At 43.1% G+C, this 14,193-nt stretch overlaps 1 protein-coding gene across 1 annotated transcript in view; it reads right to left on the bottom strand.

Moving 5' to 3' along the window:
* LOC124722154 overlaps nt 1-14,193 on the bottom strand; it is a 310,300-nt gene that overhangs the window by 73,467 nt on the left and 222,640 nt on the right. The window contains 1 exon segment of the mRNA XM_047247357.1: nt 5,539-5,744. Coding sequence (XP_047103313.1) covers nt 5,539-5,744 — 206 coding nt within the window.

Here is a 14,193-nt window from a genome sequence, read left to right as displayed (position 1 = left end):
AACAGAGAATTGGTGGGGGGGGGGGATCAAAGATTTTTAAGTATGAAGGATGGTGGAAGGATGCAGTACCAATGTCCAGCCAGAAAGTAGTTTCAGGAGGCCGAGTCTATTGTGGGTTTTTCATTGAAGGGAAAGGAGATGGGGAGTCCAGGTGAGATAACAGTCAAGGATGAGACTAAGGTATTTCAAAGTGAGTGTAAGTTGGATAGGAGGGGGTGGTAGGTCCTATAATGAATGCCTGGATTTTGGAAGGATTGATTTGAAATGGCTACTGGTTGCACCAAGTGATACACTGATTTAGGTGGGTTGGAGGGAGTGCTGGGACCGCACGGCCACCGCGGCCGGCCCAGGAAGTTTCATCTCGTAAACGGATGGATTGCGGACCTGTGTTTATCGAGGTTTTTTGCTTCTAGCATCGGCCTCTTTCATCTGTATGCGCTTATGACATTAATTATGATACACTTTGTATTCTAAGATGAATACATGATTACGTTTGTATGTGATTTGGGGTATACAGGATACAAAATTTAGTACACACAGCTACCGCGTCTAGCAAAAACATTGGCTCTAAGTCCACTGGTTATCGATTCGAACTGGCTGAGAAGTCTAGGGCGCTGCAGTCATGGACTGTGCGGCAGGTCCCGGCGGAGGTTCGAGTCCTCCCTCGGGCATGGGTGTGTGTGTTTGTCCTTACGCTAATTTAGGTTAAGTAGTGTGTAAGCTTAGGGACTGATGACCTTAGCAGTTGTCCCACAACATTTCACACACATTTGAACATTTTTTTGATTCGAACTGAGCTAGAAAGAAAGATAAGAGTATGTCATTCCACGCTACTTTATGCTCTCTATCCAAGGGATCATCAATAGCAGTGTCTGGCGAGCGGTGACGTGTCAGTCTCTCAGTAAACCATAACCAGATGTTCAGTGGGTAAGAGATCTGCAGAACGTTCTGACGAAGTCAGAAGTCGAACATCCTCTGTATGGAGGACAGCATCATGATACGGTCTTGCATTATCTTGTTGACAGAAAATATCATGTAGACTTCGAATGCAGACCACTAAATGGTTGAAATGGCTCTGAGCACTATGGGACTTACCATCTGAGGTCATCAGTCCCCCTAGAACTTAGAACTACTTAAACCTAGCTAACCTAAGGACATCACACACATCCATGCCCGAGGCAGGATTCGAACCTGCGACCGTATCAGCCGCGCGCTTCCGGACTGAAGCGCCTAGAACCGCTTGGCCACAGCAGCCGGCTACAGAGCACAGCCATCGCCCTTAACACAGCAGAAATTTAATAGATGTTGTACAATTTAACGGCTGTCGAAGCAGAAATGATCGTTTTGAATACCCAGTGGCACACCATACCATCACGCCAGGTGCCGGGCCCGTATAGTGATGACGAATGGAATCTGGCAACGTTCGATCTCCTAGACGGATTCATCCTTGTTGGTGCTGTGTGCAAGATCACGACTCGTGCCTCTCCTGTGTCCAGAGTTGTCATTAGGTGGCCCCTCTTTGCTGCCGCCTCAAGGGAGGCTGCAACAATGGTCGCTGTTGCTGCAGACGTCGTCCCATTGTACCTACGTACACTCGTTTTTGCTGCAAACAAGAGCTTTTCTTGACTCAAGATGCGTAACGTGGCTTTACGATCCTGTACACGTGAATGAACAATATGTCAGTGCCGCGCGGGGTTGCCGCGCGGTCTGGGGCGTTTGTCACGGTCCGCGCGGCTTCCCCCCGTCAGAGGTTCGAGTCCTCCCTCGGGCATGGGTGTGCGTGTTGTCCTTGGAGTAAGTTAGTTGAAGTTAGATTAAGTACTGCGTCAGCTTAGGGACCGATGACCTCAGCAGTTTGGTCACATAAGACATTACCACAAATTTCAAATTTCAAAATATGTCAGTCTTCTCGGACGCTAGTCGCTCGAGGTCGTTAAGCTGCAGCACGGCGTGAAGTATGGCCATTCTGGACCCATTGATTACGTATTCGCATGACAGTCGTGGGACAGAGGCCGACTCGAGGAGCAATATTGCGGAACGACAAACCGCAGTCGGATAGACCAAGATCGTACAGTTTTCGAATTCCGACACACGCTGATAGAAGTTTCTCCTTCGTACACAAGCCATAACACGATCCTCTCACAAAGAAACAACATTGAAATGAAATTTTTGAATGGGAAACCCACTGTGTAAGTTTTCTTTATGCACAGAATGAAGATGGCGTTACTCCTATCTACTTCGTGAAAATTCACGTCCTTTAGACGTTTGTTGTTTACCGCCTTCATGAAGTTACAGTTTTAACAGCAAGCAGAGTAAGATAGATCAGAGCTCACACAGAAAGTTGTAAGTGTTCATGTTTCCCAAGCGATATTCGAGAGAGGAATGTTAGACAGATGGTTTAAAAGCGATGTCTTGCATATTCTGAATAATCATGTAGGTGCATATGTGGATAGTTACGTGAGGATAGTATCGCTGTAGTAACTTCAAACTGCCGTTTTAGAGTGTGATGCTGTATTTTTTCTTCGGTCGCGACGAAAATAAAGCTATATCAAACCATTCAATTACAACATCTCTGTAGTAAGTTTAGATGTCCTAATTCATTGAACTATTGTTTATGACGATTATTTTATATATAATTTTTTTTATTAGGTCTGGAATGATTACTAACAGCTATTAGCAACACACAATTAAATTACATTTATTATATTTTTAAATTTAAGTTCGAAGTGCTTAGAAGTTTTTGTACCCAAATTTCCGATTAATATCTTTGATATTACTTTTATCTTATGTACTTCTGCGTGTAGAACGGTTCTGTTCATAGCATCTAGTGCACGTACGAAAACATCCACAAAAACACACAAAAGGCCCACCATTTAGAGGCAGATGTGATCAACGCAACTGCCACGTGTATGCCTGCAGGGATGTGACAGATTGATAGCGAGGATTTAAACATGTGGAGAACACTGTTATGTCATCCTAAAGACAAAAAAACACAGAAAAACAAAACACAGATGCTAAATAAGTTGTGAGAACTTGAATATTAGGCTCTGAAACCTCCAAACGCATCATGAGAATAAAAATATTATTTTTTAATTTTTTCCTTTACATTTCACCAGGAAGGGACGAGACCAGACACTACTATTTGCTTGATCATTAATGAACAGTATTACAACAATTATCTAAGGACAGTGCTAATTTATGGCACAAATACTGGCTTAATAGACTGGATAAGAGTATAATCATGCATGGGCCTCAGGATACCACTCTACGAGACAACAGTGAAAGTATTGTACACCTTTCGGAGATGGGATTATTTTTCGTAATCTCTGTATAGTCACCGCATGTTGTATTAATCATGCACCGAAAGGGATAAAAGAAATGTTCATGCAGTATTCCTTCACAGGAATAAGCGTTACAGGCACGATTTTACAGTGGAAAAGTGCCACTGCGAGACAGAATCCATAGGGGTTGTTGAAAATGTTGGACGTAGTTATTAGACAGTGTACCTGGGGAGCACAGGAAGCTGAGAGAAAAGGAGATAATGGAAAGATATTGGTGAAAGAAGGAAAATGAAGAGAGAGAACGGAAGAAATCTGTGAATGAAAGGAAACATAGTGACAAACTTGAAATGCTGCTGTAGAAGCGCCAGCGTGAAAAATAGGTTCTCGTTATCAAGGTCTTTAATTTTGCTTCTGTTGAACATTCGTCATCCAGTATGACGTAATGGGTTTTATTACTCAAAAATTCATGGAGATAGTAGCATATTCATATGATAGTATCTTTGTCACTAACCAACGGCCTTCCCGCAGTGATAACACCAGTTCCCGTTAGATCACCGTAGTTAAACTTTGTCGGACTTGACTAGTACTTGGATAGGTAACCGTCATCGTCTGCCGAGCGCTGTTGGCAAGTGGCGTGCACTCAGCCCTCGTGAGCAGCGGCCGCGAGAGCGGTATGCTAACCACATACCCCTCCAAATCTGGATGCAGTGACACTTATGGGCTGAGGGTGATACGGTGGTAGGTCGGTACCCTGGGACCTTCAAAGCCTGTGGGGACGGAGTATCTCTGTCATTAGTCGACCACGCGGTACAGCGTCAGAGACCTTTCGGAAATCTTGCAAGAGACACAAGAGACAATCTACATGTTTACCTGTATCTTTGGTTTTCACAGTATTATATATGAATAAAGCAATCTGTGTTTGACGCAAGTGGTCTTTCCGTAGCGATTCTTTCAGAGAAGCTTCGTCTCCCCCCCCCCCCCCCCCCCAGAAAAACTTAGAATAAGATCTAGGATCTTGCAACAGGCGGGTGACAGCCATATTGGTCTGTAATTCTGTGCGTCTGTTCTTTTACTCTTTTTGCAAACGGCAGCGACCTGCGCAAGAGATTATCGCTAAGTGTGAGCGAGGAAAGAAACTGTTTCCTTATGTCCTCGCTGTAAAATTCAATTGTAATTTCGTCAGGGCTTGATGCATTTCTTTCCCTTTGAGTTGTCTTAACCGTTTTTCAATAACTGTCAAAGCATCTCATTTGTGGGTCTGTGCGACAGTCGAACATTACTATGGAAGTATCTTCACGTGCGAATAGATTTTTAAATGCTGAATTTAATATTTATGTTTTCTGATTTATCTGTAAAATGGACTTATCTGGGAAGAACAGGCCTACTAGGTTGCTGATCGAAAACAGGTCAACTGATTAGATGACTGACATTTTCCATACCACTCCGCGAGTATCAAATGGTCCACTGAACGTGCCTGTATCCAAATTTCTGGCAAATGGGAGCGTTTTTAAGGCGTGGGGCGTGTTTGCAGGCGATGATTAAGACGTTTGGTGGCCTGAGGCTAGCCAAGGTTCCTTTACAGTATCGCCGCCTTTTTGTGGGATGAATGCATTCGGTAACGTTACACGTTTTCTCACGTCATTTCTTTTTCAAGATGGCAACGTACCTAGCCACTGCATCTATTTTGTGTATGAATAATTTGGCGAATGCAGCTCTGATTTTAACAGCTCATTTGCACACCTAACCGACTAAACCTCAATACCATTCAGCATTTGTTCGGTTTCGTGGACTAACTTATCTAGTCACTCGACACATCAACTTCTGCACGAATATTGAAGGCTATACCACAAGATCAGTGTCGGTATTGTGTTACATTGCTGTCATGTCGGATGACTGCAGTGCTGAAGCCGAAATGAGCAACTATTCGGTATTAGATAAGCGGCTATAATGCCGTATTGTTATTACTTATGTGCACTGTCTAGATCAGTGAAAGACCTGAAGTATTGGCTGGAAGAAAAACTTAAAACAGAAACAAAATTATAACGTTGCAAATAATTCAGAAGATAATATTTAAGCAGAGCCATTTAATGCGCCATATATATTAATTAATTTCAGTGAAATGATAGTTAATTTAGTTATGCATTCAGTTTCATTTTCTTAATTAATGTAGTAATTAATTACTGAGTCAACTGAACGGAACGTGCAAATCTTCAACGCAAATCGGATATAATGTTGCAGTAGAATAAATCCAACTTACGGCACAATTAAGAATAACTCCAGCGAGTACGAGGTTAGAACCTTTCCAGCCGAAGGTTTCTAGCAGTATCGTAGCAACTGGCGCAAATGCAAATGTGCCGAAACCAGAGCCGCACACTGCAATTCCAGTAGCCAGCGACCGTTTGGTCTCAAAGTAGTATCCGACGCATACTACCGCTGGCAGGTAGATCAGTCCAAATCCAATGCCTGCAACAGGAGAGCAATCAGCACTGACTAAAGTAAGAACAAAACAAAAGACGAAGAGGAAGAAAGGAAGCAGGAGCATGTTTTGTCGATTTGCGGTAATATGCGGTCAGCTGGAAGCAGTAAGCTTCAATGCCTTCACGTTTAACATGCGTTCTATTTAAATGCAAGTTGAACGTAAACAAACAGTAACACATTAGCTGACAATTAACTTTATGAAGTACTACAGTAGGTGTTTGGAAAATGTAATGATATTTTTTAACCAGTTTTTCACCGAATTATCTCAAGCGGGAAGTAAAGGAAGAGAGTATATTATTAATTATGTGGCGCTAACTGATGCAGAGTAAGTGTGTTGGTCGGGACAATGAAGCGTAAAGAGGCCTAAACATGCTGAATTGAATTTTTCTGTTTGTTTCTTCGTCTGTTGACTGTAAATGTATATTTATGTAAAGCGCAGCCGATTGTGGACAAAAATAATGTTTCCATGCAAATATCGTTGTCCAAAAAGTATAACACATCACAAAGAGGTGGAACTCATAGGCCGAGCTCATGTGGGACTATGTACCTTCAGGTCGTGATCCTTTCTTGTTTTTGCTACGAAAATAATAATGTAAATAATAACTGTGTACATTTCGCTTGTAAGGCAAACTGTACTTTTTTTCTGAAATAAAGTGAAAAGGAAGAGAGAAAGAATGAAACGTTACACATTCTCTGTTGCTTTTACGTATAGGTTCCTTAAGAAATTTCTTTAGTTGGTGTCAGTTTAAGAGTGATTCAACAATATAGCATCTATTTACATGTACGGTAATCTGGAGATATGGGAAATTAAAAAAGAAGAATGAACTATTTGTTCCGTCAGACCATGAAACAGCGTCAGAGCAGATTTCAGGACGGTTGTATACAGCAGCGAATTTCAATTGGGTTCTTTTCGCTGCTGTACCTAAAATTCGTATTAAGTACAGTATACTAAAAAATGAGGCAAATGTAATCTGTAATGTTACTGATTACCTGAAACAACACCCTCTGACAGTATTTACGAACGACAGTCGCTTGTTATGTACAGGGTGGTCCATTGATCGTGCCCGGGACAAATATCTCACGAAATAAGCGTCAAACGAAAAAACTACAAAGAACGAAACTTGTCTAGCTTGAGGGGGGAAACCAGATGGCGCTATGGTTGGCCCGCTAGATGGCGCTGTCATAGGTCAAACGGATATCAACTGTTTTTTTTTTAAATAGAAACCCTCATTTTTTATTACATATTCGTGTAGTACGTAATGAAATATGAATGTTTTAGGTGGACCACTTTTTTCGATTTGTGACAGATGGCGCTGTAATAGTCACAAACATATGGCTTACAATTTTAGAAGAACAGTTGACAACAGGTAGGTTTTTTAAATTAAAATACAGAACATAGGTACGTTTGGACGTCTACCACTCCCGGATGATGAGCTTCGCCCTGACATCTACCCTTCCTACCAACTCTAACCCCCTCTTCCTGCCTCCTCCTCAGGGCTCCCTCTCCTCCCCCTCCCTCCTTCTCAGCGGATTTCCCCTCCTACTCCCCATTCATCTCTTGTGCCTTCTTTCGGTGTCTCTGCGCTCCCTCCTGCCCTGTCTTCCCTTTTCCTCTCCCGCCCCATGTGTTTCCTGCCTCTTCGTGAACCCACAGTTGCCCCTCCTCTCTTCCTCCCGCCGCTTCCCCAGCTGCCCCATGCTCTCCCCTCCTTTTCCCTCCTCTCTGCCCTTTCCCTCGGCAGGTCCCGCCTGGTAGTTTTACTCTTCGTCGTGTGTGCTCCACGTGGGTTTTAAGTGTGTTGTCTTCGGAGTGTTTTTAATACTGTGGCCAACTTTTAACCTGTGCATGTGCATCCAGTGTCTTCTCTGTGTTTTAAGAATCGCCAACTGTGTTTTTTAACTTTCTGGTGACTTTTTTAACTGTCCCCAATGACCTTCTACATGTCAGTGATTTTTACCTCCATTTTCTCCCCTTACTCTGTTTTATGTTCCCCTTTTTTTACCTCCTTATGTATGTATTATTTTATTCTTGTTTTAGTTGTCATGTCACTCGGCTGAAGAGCGGCGGATTGTGCTGCTGACAGCCCTCCCCTGCCCATATGGGGCAGGGGCATGAAATCACAATAAAGGAAAAAAAAAAATACGTTTGGACATTTTATTTCGTTTGTTCCAGTGTGATACATGTACCTTTGTGAACTTATCATTTCTGAGAACGCATGCTGTTACAGCGTGATTACCTGTAAATACCACATTAATGCAATAAATGCCCAGAATGATGTCCGTCAACCTCAATGCATTTGGCAATACGTGTAACGACATTCCTCTCAACAGCGAGAAGTTTGCCCTCCGTAATGTTCTCACATGCATTGACAATGCGCTGACGCATGTTGTCAGGCGTTGTCGGTGGATCTCGATAGCAAATATCCTTCAACTTTCCCCACAAAAAGAAATCTGGGGACGTCAGATCCGGTGAACGTGCAGGCCATAGTCACAAAACATGAAACATGCTACTCTATACCGCTTCAACCGCACGCGGGCTATGTTACGGACATCCATCATGTTGGAAGTACATCGCCATTCTGACATGCAGTGAAACATCTTGTAGTAACACCGGTAGAACATTACGTAGGAAATCAGCATACATTGCGCCATTTAGATTGCCACCGATAAAATGGGGGTCAATTATCCTTCCTCCCATAATGCCGCACCATAAATTAACCCGCCAAGTTCGCTGATGTTCCACGTGTCGCAGCCATCGTGGATTTTCCTTTGCCCAATAGCGCATATTATGCCGGTTAACGTTACCGCAGTTGGTGAATGGCGTTTCGTCACTAAATAGAACACGTGCAAAAAATCTGTCATCGTCCCGTAATTTCTCTTGTGCCCAGTGGGAGAACTGTACACGACGTTCAAAGTCGTCGCCATGCAATTCCTGGTGCATATTAATATGGTACGGGTGCAATCGATATTGATGTAGCGTTCTCAACACCGACGTTTTTGAGATTCCCCATTCTCGCGCAATTTGTCTTCTACTGATGTGCGGATTAGCCGCGACAGCAGCTAAAACATCTACTTGGGCATCATCATTTGTTACAGATCATGGTTGACATTTCACATGTGGCTGAACTCTTCCTGTTTCCTTAAATAACGTAACTATCCGGCGAACGGTCCGGACACTTGGATGATGTCGTCCAGGATACCGAGCAGCATACATAGCACACTCCCATTGGGTATTTTGATCACAATAGCCCTACATCAACACGATATCAACCTTTTCCGCAATTGGTAAACGGTCCATTTTAACACGGGTAATGTACCGCGAAGCAAATACCGTCCGCACTGGTGGAATGTTAAGTGATACCACGTACTTACACCTTTTGTGAATATTTCAGCGCCATCTGTCACAAAGCGAAAAAAGTGGTCCAACTAAAACATTCATATTTCTCTACGTACTTCACGAATATGTAATAAAAATGAGGGTTCCTATTTTAAAAAAACGCAGTTGATATCCGTTTGACCTATGGCAGCGCCATCTAGCAGGCCAACCATAGCGCCATCTGGTTTCCCCCTTCAAGCTAGACGAGTTTCGTTCTTTGTAGTTTTTTCGTTTGATGCTTATTTCTTGAGATATTTGGCCCGGTCACTATCAATGGACCACACTATATATTTATAATGTATTCATAGTGAAAAAAAAAATTCCGCGCAAATGGTTAAGAGGACGCTTCCTAATCACAAGTCACATTGATAGACCGTAGCGAAGAAAGAAATAAAAGTAGAGAAAGCTGATATGAAGTATATTTGTTCAGTAGCTCAAAGTGTAGAAGTCTCCTATGCCGTCTCTAATACTGTTGTACTTCCAGCAAAATTGAAAGGTACCTCACGTCTTACGTATGTGTATTCATTAGTCTTAACAAGATATAATACATGTTATAACTGTGGACGCTAAAGCAAGTGATGAAGGCCTAAAATAATTGTTTACTGACGGTTTTACAGGTGTGCACCAAGAAAACAATTAAAATATTTGTATATGACCACTTAAGAAGACACTTCCTATAATAAAGCACGACACAAAATGGGCCAGAACACGAAATACGCTGCCATTAAAACAAAAGGACTCTAAAGGATAGAAATATAACTATTTCTGCATGTGGTTTTAGTTCAGTTTGAAGACAGTAGTGACGAGGTTATTATTCAGTGTCATGCTCTGGTTTAGAATTAAAAATTTGTGCATCGACTTCTGAGACTTTAAAATGTTAGAGACTGCCTAAAAAACTTTTCAAAATGAATTTCTACAAATGTTATGTAAGGAATATTCTCTTACTAAATCACTTCTCAATGCATCTTATCGTCTCAACGAATCATATTCAGTATATTAAAACAGGAAAATATAATAGGGTTTGTGGTTCAGAATATCAGATCATGTATTTGAGCCATGAGGTACGAACTGGTGGAGATTTATGAACTCGGTGTGCCGACAACGTTCAGGAATTTTCTGAACTCACAGCCCAAATCTAAGTTACAACGCTTTAGTCTCTTCTCCAGAAGGCACTGTATCATTCATTTTGACCTCAGTGGCCTGTTGATAGCTGCATGGTCGATCAGTGAAATGCGTCTGTGAACGACGTAGGTCGCTCGACCATACTAGACCAAAGTGTAAAATCAAGTAAAATGCGCATTGCAACGCGTTGGTGATCCACCCTACAAGCACTGGTCAAAATAAACCAGTCGCACCATGCATCATTCTCCTACGGAATACTATTGCCTATATGATTCAGAAGTGTCATCACAGTAACTGTTGCAATAAAAGTCAATGACCAGTCATTGGCGCTCTTCACATAAAATAGAGACGAGTGTGGTTAACATTTATTGAAACAATGATAAGGTACAAAATCGAAAGGAAAGAATTGAACAAAATGAATAACACAGATGTATAGAAGATCGTAAAACATTAACATTTAACACAGATAAAAACGACGCAGAATAACTGTCGATAAATCTATGACAAAATAGCAGGGCAAACACATTCGTAAAAGCACACGTCAGACATCATACACGGAGCGCTACCATTCCTGACAGAAGTGGCAGATTTCGAGGGTGATTTTTGCGTGTGTTCAAATGGTTCAAATGGCTCTGAGCACTATGGGACTAAACATCTATGGTCATCAGTCCCCTAGAACTTAGAACTACTTAAACCGAACTAACCTAAGGACATCACACAACATCCAGTCATCACGAGGCAGAGAAAATCCCTGACCCCGCCGGGAATCGAACCCGGGAACCCGGGCGTGGGAAGCGAGAACGCTACCGCACGACCACGAGCTGCGAAGTTTTGCGTGTGTTTTGTACCCCGTGAGTACGAGGAGAGATTTAAATCTTATCTTTGTTTATATGTTGTGTTCAGCGCTTTAACCTTCGAGGTTATTAGCGAAGAATCAGCCTTCATAAAATAGATCTACCGTTTTCTGACATTTGAATGCGAACTTTGTCTCCATACACTACATCTGTCCTTCAGTTAACACATACACTGTTGAAGTCTTGCATGACGAGTGGTTAATGCATTCACTTATTTACGCAGCGATGACATCTCGTAAATTACAATATAAAATGTGCTAGTGAATACAGTGGGTGAGTGGCATGGTATTTTCTAAGAGACTAGAATATATGTGTACACAGAGGACGCAGGACCCGAAAACAGCATTGAAGAATGGGTCGAGTTGACGCATCTTCGACTGTATTGAAGCCGGACTATAAAAGAAGTTCAGAGAGTGATTCAGTCACCAGACAGAATCTCGTCTTTCCTGCCAGTTGCTGATTAGGTCGGCCATCACCGAAGGAAATACAAACAGTTCACGAAGCTCTCTGCCGCGTAAGTGCGAGTGGTTTCATGTCACAGAGAGTAATAAACCATTCAAAATATGTTTTGTACCACCCACAAATGGGCGAACGTCTGTGGAGTTAGACTGAAGTAGAGTATCGAATGAAATAGCAAGACTTACGAATTTAAAAAGTAGCTCAACTGCGAAATAAGAACATACCGATAACCAAAATAAAAGATATCGGTTCGGAAGTTCGCAACTTTGCACAGCTCTGAAATCAATATCTTCGACTAGGAAATACTCTATACTGAGTATTTTAACGTGCTTTGGTTGTCCTTGGCATACTGTTCACAAGTTGGTCGAGATGTTAATGCTCGAACCTGTCCAGTTCTTCGTCTGTGCCCCTCCCGAAGTCATTGAATGTGTGAGGAGAGTTCTTGCGACGACGCACTATGAGGTCCAGCTGTTCCCAAGCATGCCCAATCGGGATCATGTCAGCAGATACCACAGGCCATTCCATTCGGTTGATTCCAGTCTCCTGGTGAAAAGTGTTGACAAGTTGGGCGCGGTGTGTCTCTGTAATATCGTTTTGAACGAAGAAGCCACGGCCGAAAAAATGATTGCAGGGCTGGTCAATAGGTTGGTGAATCCTGTCCCGATACTGCACAGTCCTCAAATTCCCTCGATAGCGATGAGCGATGAAAGGAGGCCAGACATTCATGCATGAGACGGGTCCAAAACATGTCTGACCCGCCTCCCTGCTGAACCCCTGAGATGTGAAGTGGTACTTGCCCGATTGTACACTGTCCCACAACGCTTATGAAGTGTCAGACAAATCCTATACTCGTAGGTGAAGAGAATCGAACGCCATTGATCTAGGTTCAATTTCAGGTGCTCCCTTGCCAACCTTTCTTTGCTCGCCAAAGTGCTGAGGGATACTGTACGTAACGGACGCCTAGACACGAAATTGATCGTGGGGATACGACTGCACACTGCGTGTCGACACAGTCTTCCCAGCTGCTTCAAAAAAGGTGGTGCGCAGGTCTGCTGCATTCTTCTCGTGCAACGTACGAGCCGTAATACGTAGGTAGTAACCAGCAGCTGTTGTTGATCCGGGGTGACCACTAAGAGGCAACTCTTCATTGTTTCGTATCTCATGATAAGCTTAAAATAGCCTTTCGAGGCATATTGACAGACTGACACTGTACATAAGCCGCATTGTTCCGTGCACGGTTGATCACACAGAACTGTACTAGAGACGCAGGTTTACCTTTTCCTTCATACACAGATACGCAGCGTTCCCTTGTGTTCAAAAGAGATATTAAGAAAGAGATTTCCAGGGAAAAAAGCTAACTATGCTAATATGAATGTGGTGGAAAACGTTTTTTGGCACTTTCGTATCGACTGCTACAATAGAAATTCTCCTGACATGCCGAGCTACGCCCAAGCAATCCAGTAGACAATAGCTACCTACCGGAGCAGTTCAGGACGGCTCCTGCAGCTAAAAACCGCATTAAGTAATTTAAATATATACACTGGCTGTAATGAATGGCCGGCCGTGGTGGCCGAGCGGTTCTAGGCGCTCAGTCCGGAACCGCGCGACTGCTACGGTCGCAGGTTCGAATCCTGCCTCGGGCATGGATGTGTGTGACGTCCTTAGATTAGTTAGGTTTAAGTAGTTCTAAGTTCTAGGGGACTGATGACCACAGCTGTTAAGTCCCATAGTGCTCAGAGCCATTTGAACCATTTTTGTAATACATGAACTAATGAGAGTAAAGGTGTAGTGATAGTGGTCACAGAAGCAACAGACGTCACAGTTGAGTTATTAGGTGGAAAATGAGGTTCTGATCCATGTTGCTGACACTATGGCAACGGCGACAATAAATTCCGTTGCCGCGTTGGAACACGCGAGGGAAGATTAGAGGAACGATGGCACACATAGTATGGTATCGAGGATCTTTCTTCCACAAAATCTGCTAACGGAAGAGAGTAATAGTTTTTGGGAATTCCGAAACACCCCGCGAGGCTTGCCGAATGTAGATTTAGGTGTATATCGAATGTGAAGATGGAGAGACATCCCCAGAAGCGCCAATGAGGCAAGTATCCAATCAGCTGTTTCCAAATGGCCTAGGAAGTCGTTGTGACGTCAAGGAATACGATGACAGCGTTGGAAAGATCGTCGCAATAACCTCCACAACAAGACCAGCATATGAAAGCTGGAATGGTAAGTTGGAAAACTGAAGGTGATTACGTTAACGTGTGTTTGAGCTGTCATAACATAACTGAATGGATGGGGTCGTGATTAAAAGCTGAGTGAGGAGACAATGTAATAGTCAACTTGGATGTAGAGGTAGATATAAGATTCATCATTACTGAACCAAAAGTGCCCGCATCTCGTGGTCGTGCGGTAGCGTTCTCGCTTCCCACGCCCGGGTTCCCGGGTTCGATTCCCGGCGGGGTCAGGGATTTTCTCTGCCTCGTGATGGCTGGGTGTTGTGTGCTGTCCTTAGGTTAGTTAGGTTTAAGTAGTTCTAAGTTCTAGGGGACTGATGGCCATAGATGTAAGTCCCATAGTGCTCAGAGCCATTTGAACCATTTTTTTGATTTCCCGAAATCGA

This window comes from Schistocerca piceifrons, chromosome X (genome assembly GCF_021461385.2).
Source record: "Schistocerca piceifrons isolate TAMUIC-IGC-003096 chromosome X, iqSchPice1.1, whole genome shotgun sequence".
Lineage (NCBI taxonomy): Eukaryota > Metazoa > Arthropoda > Insecta > Orthoptera > Acrididae > Schistocerca > Schistocerca piceifrons.
Note: the sequence above shows the minus strand (reverse complement) of the source record. Positions and strands in the feature narration are given on the sequence as shown.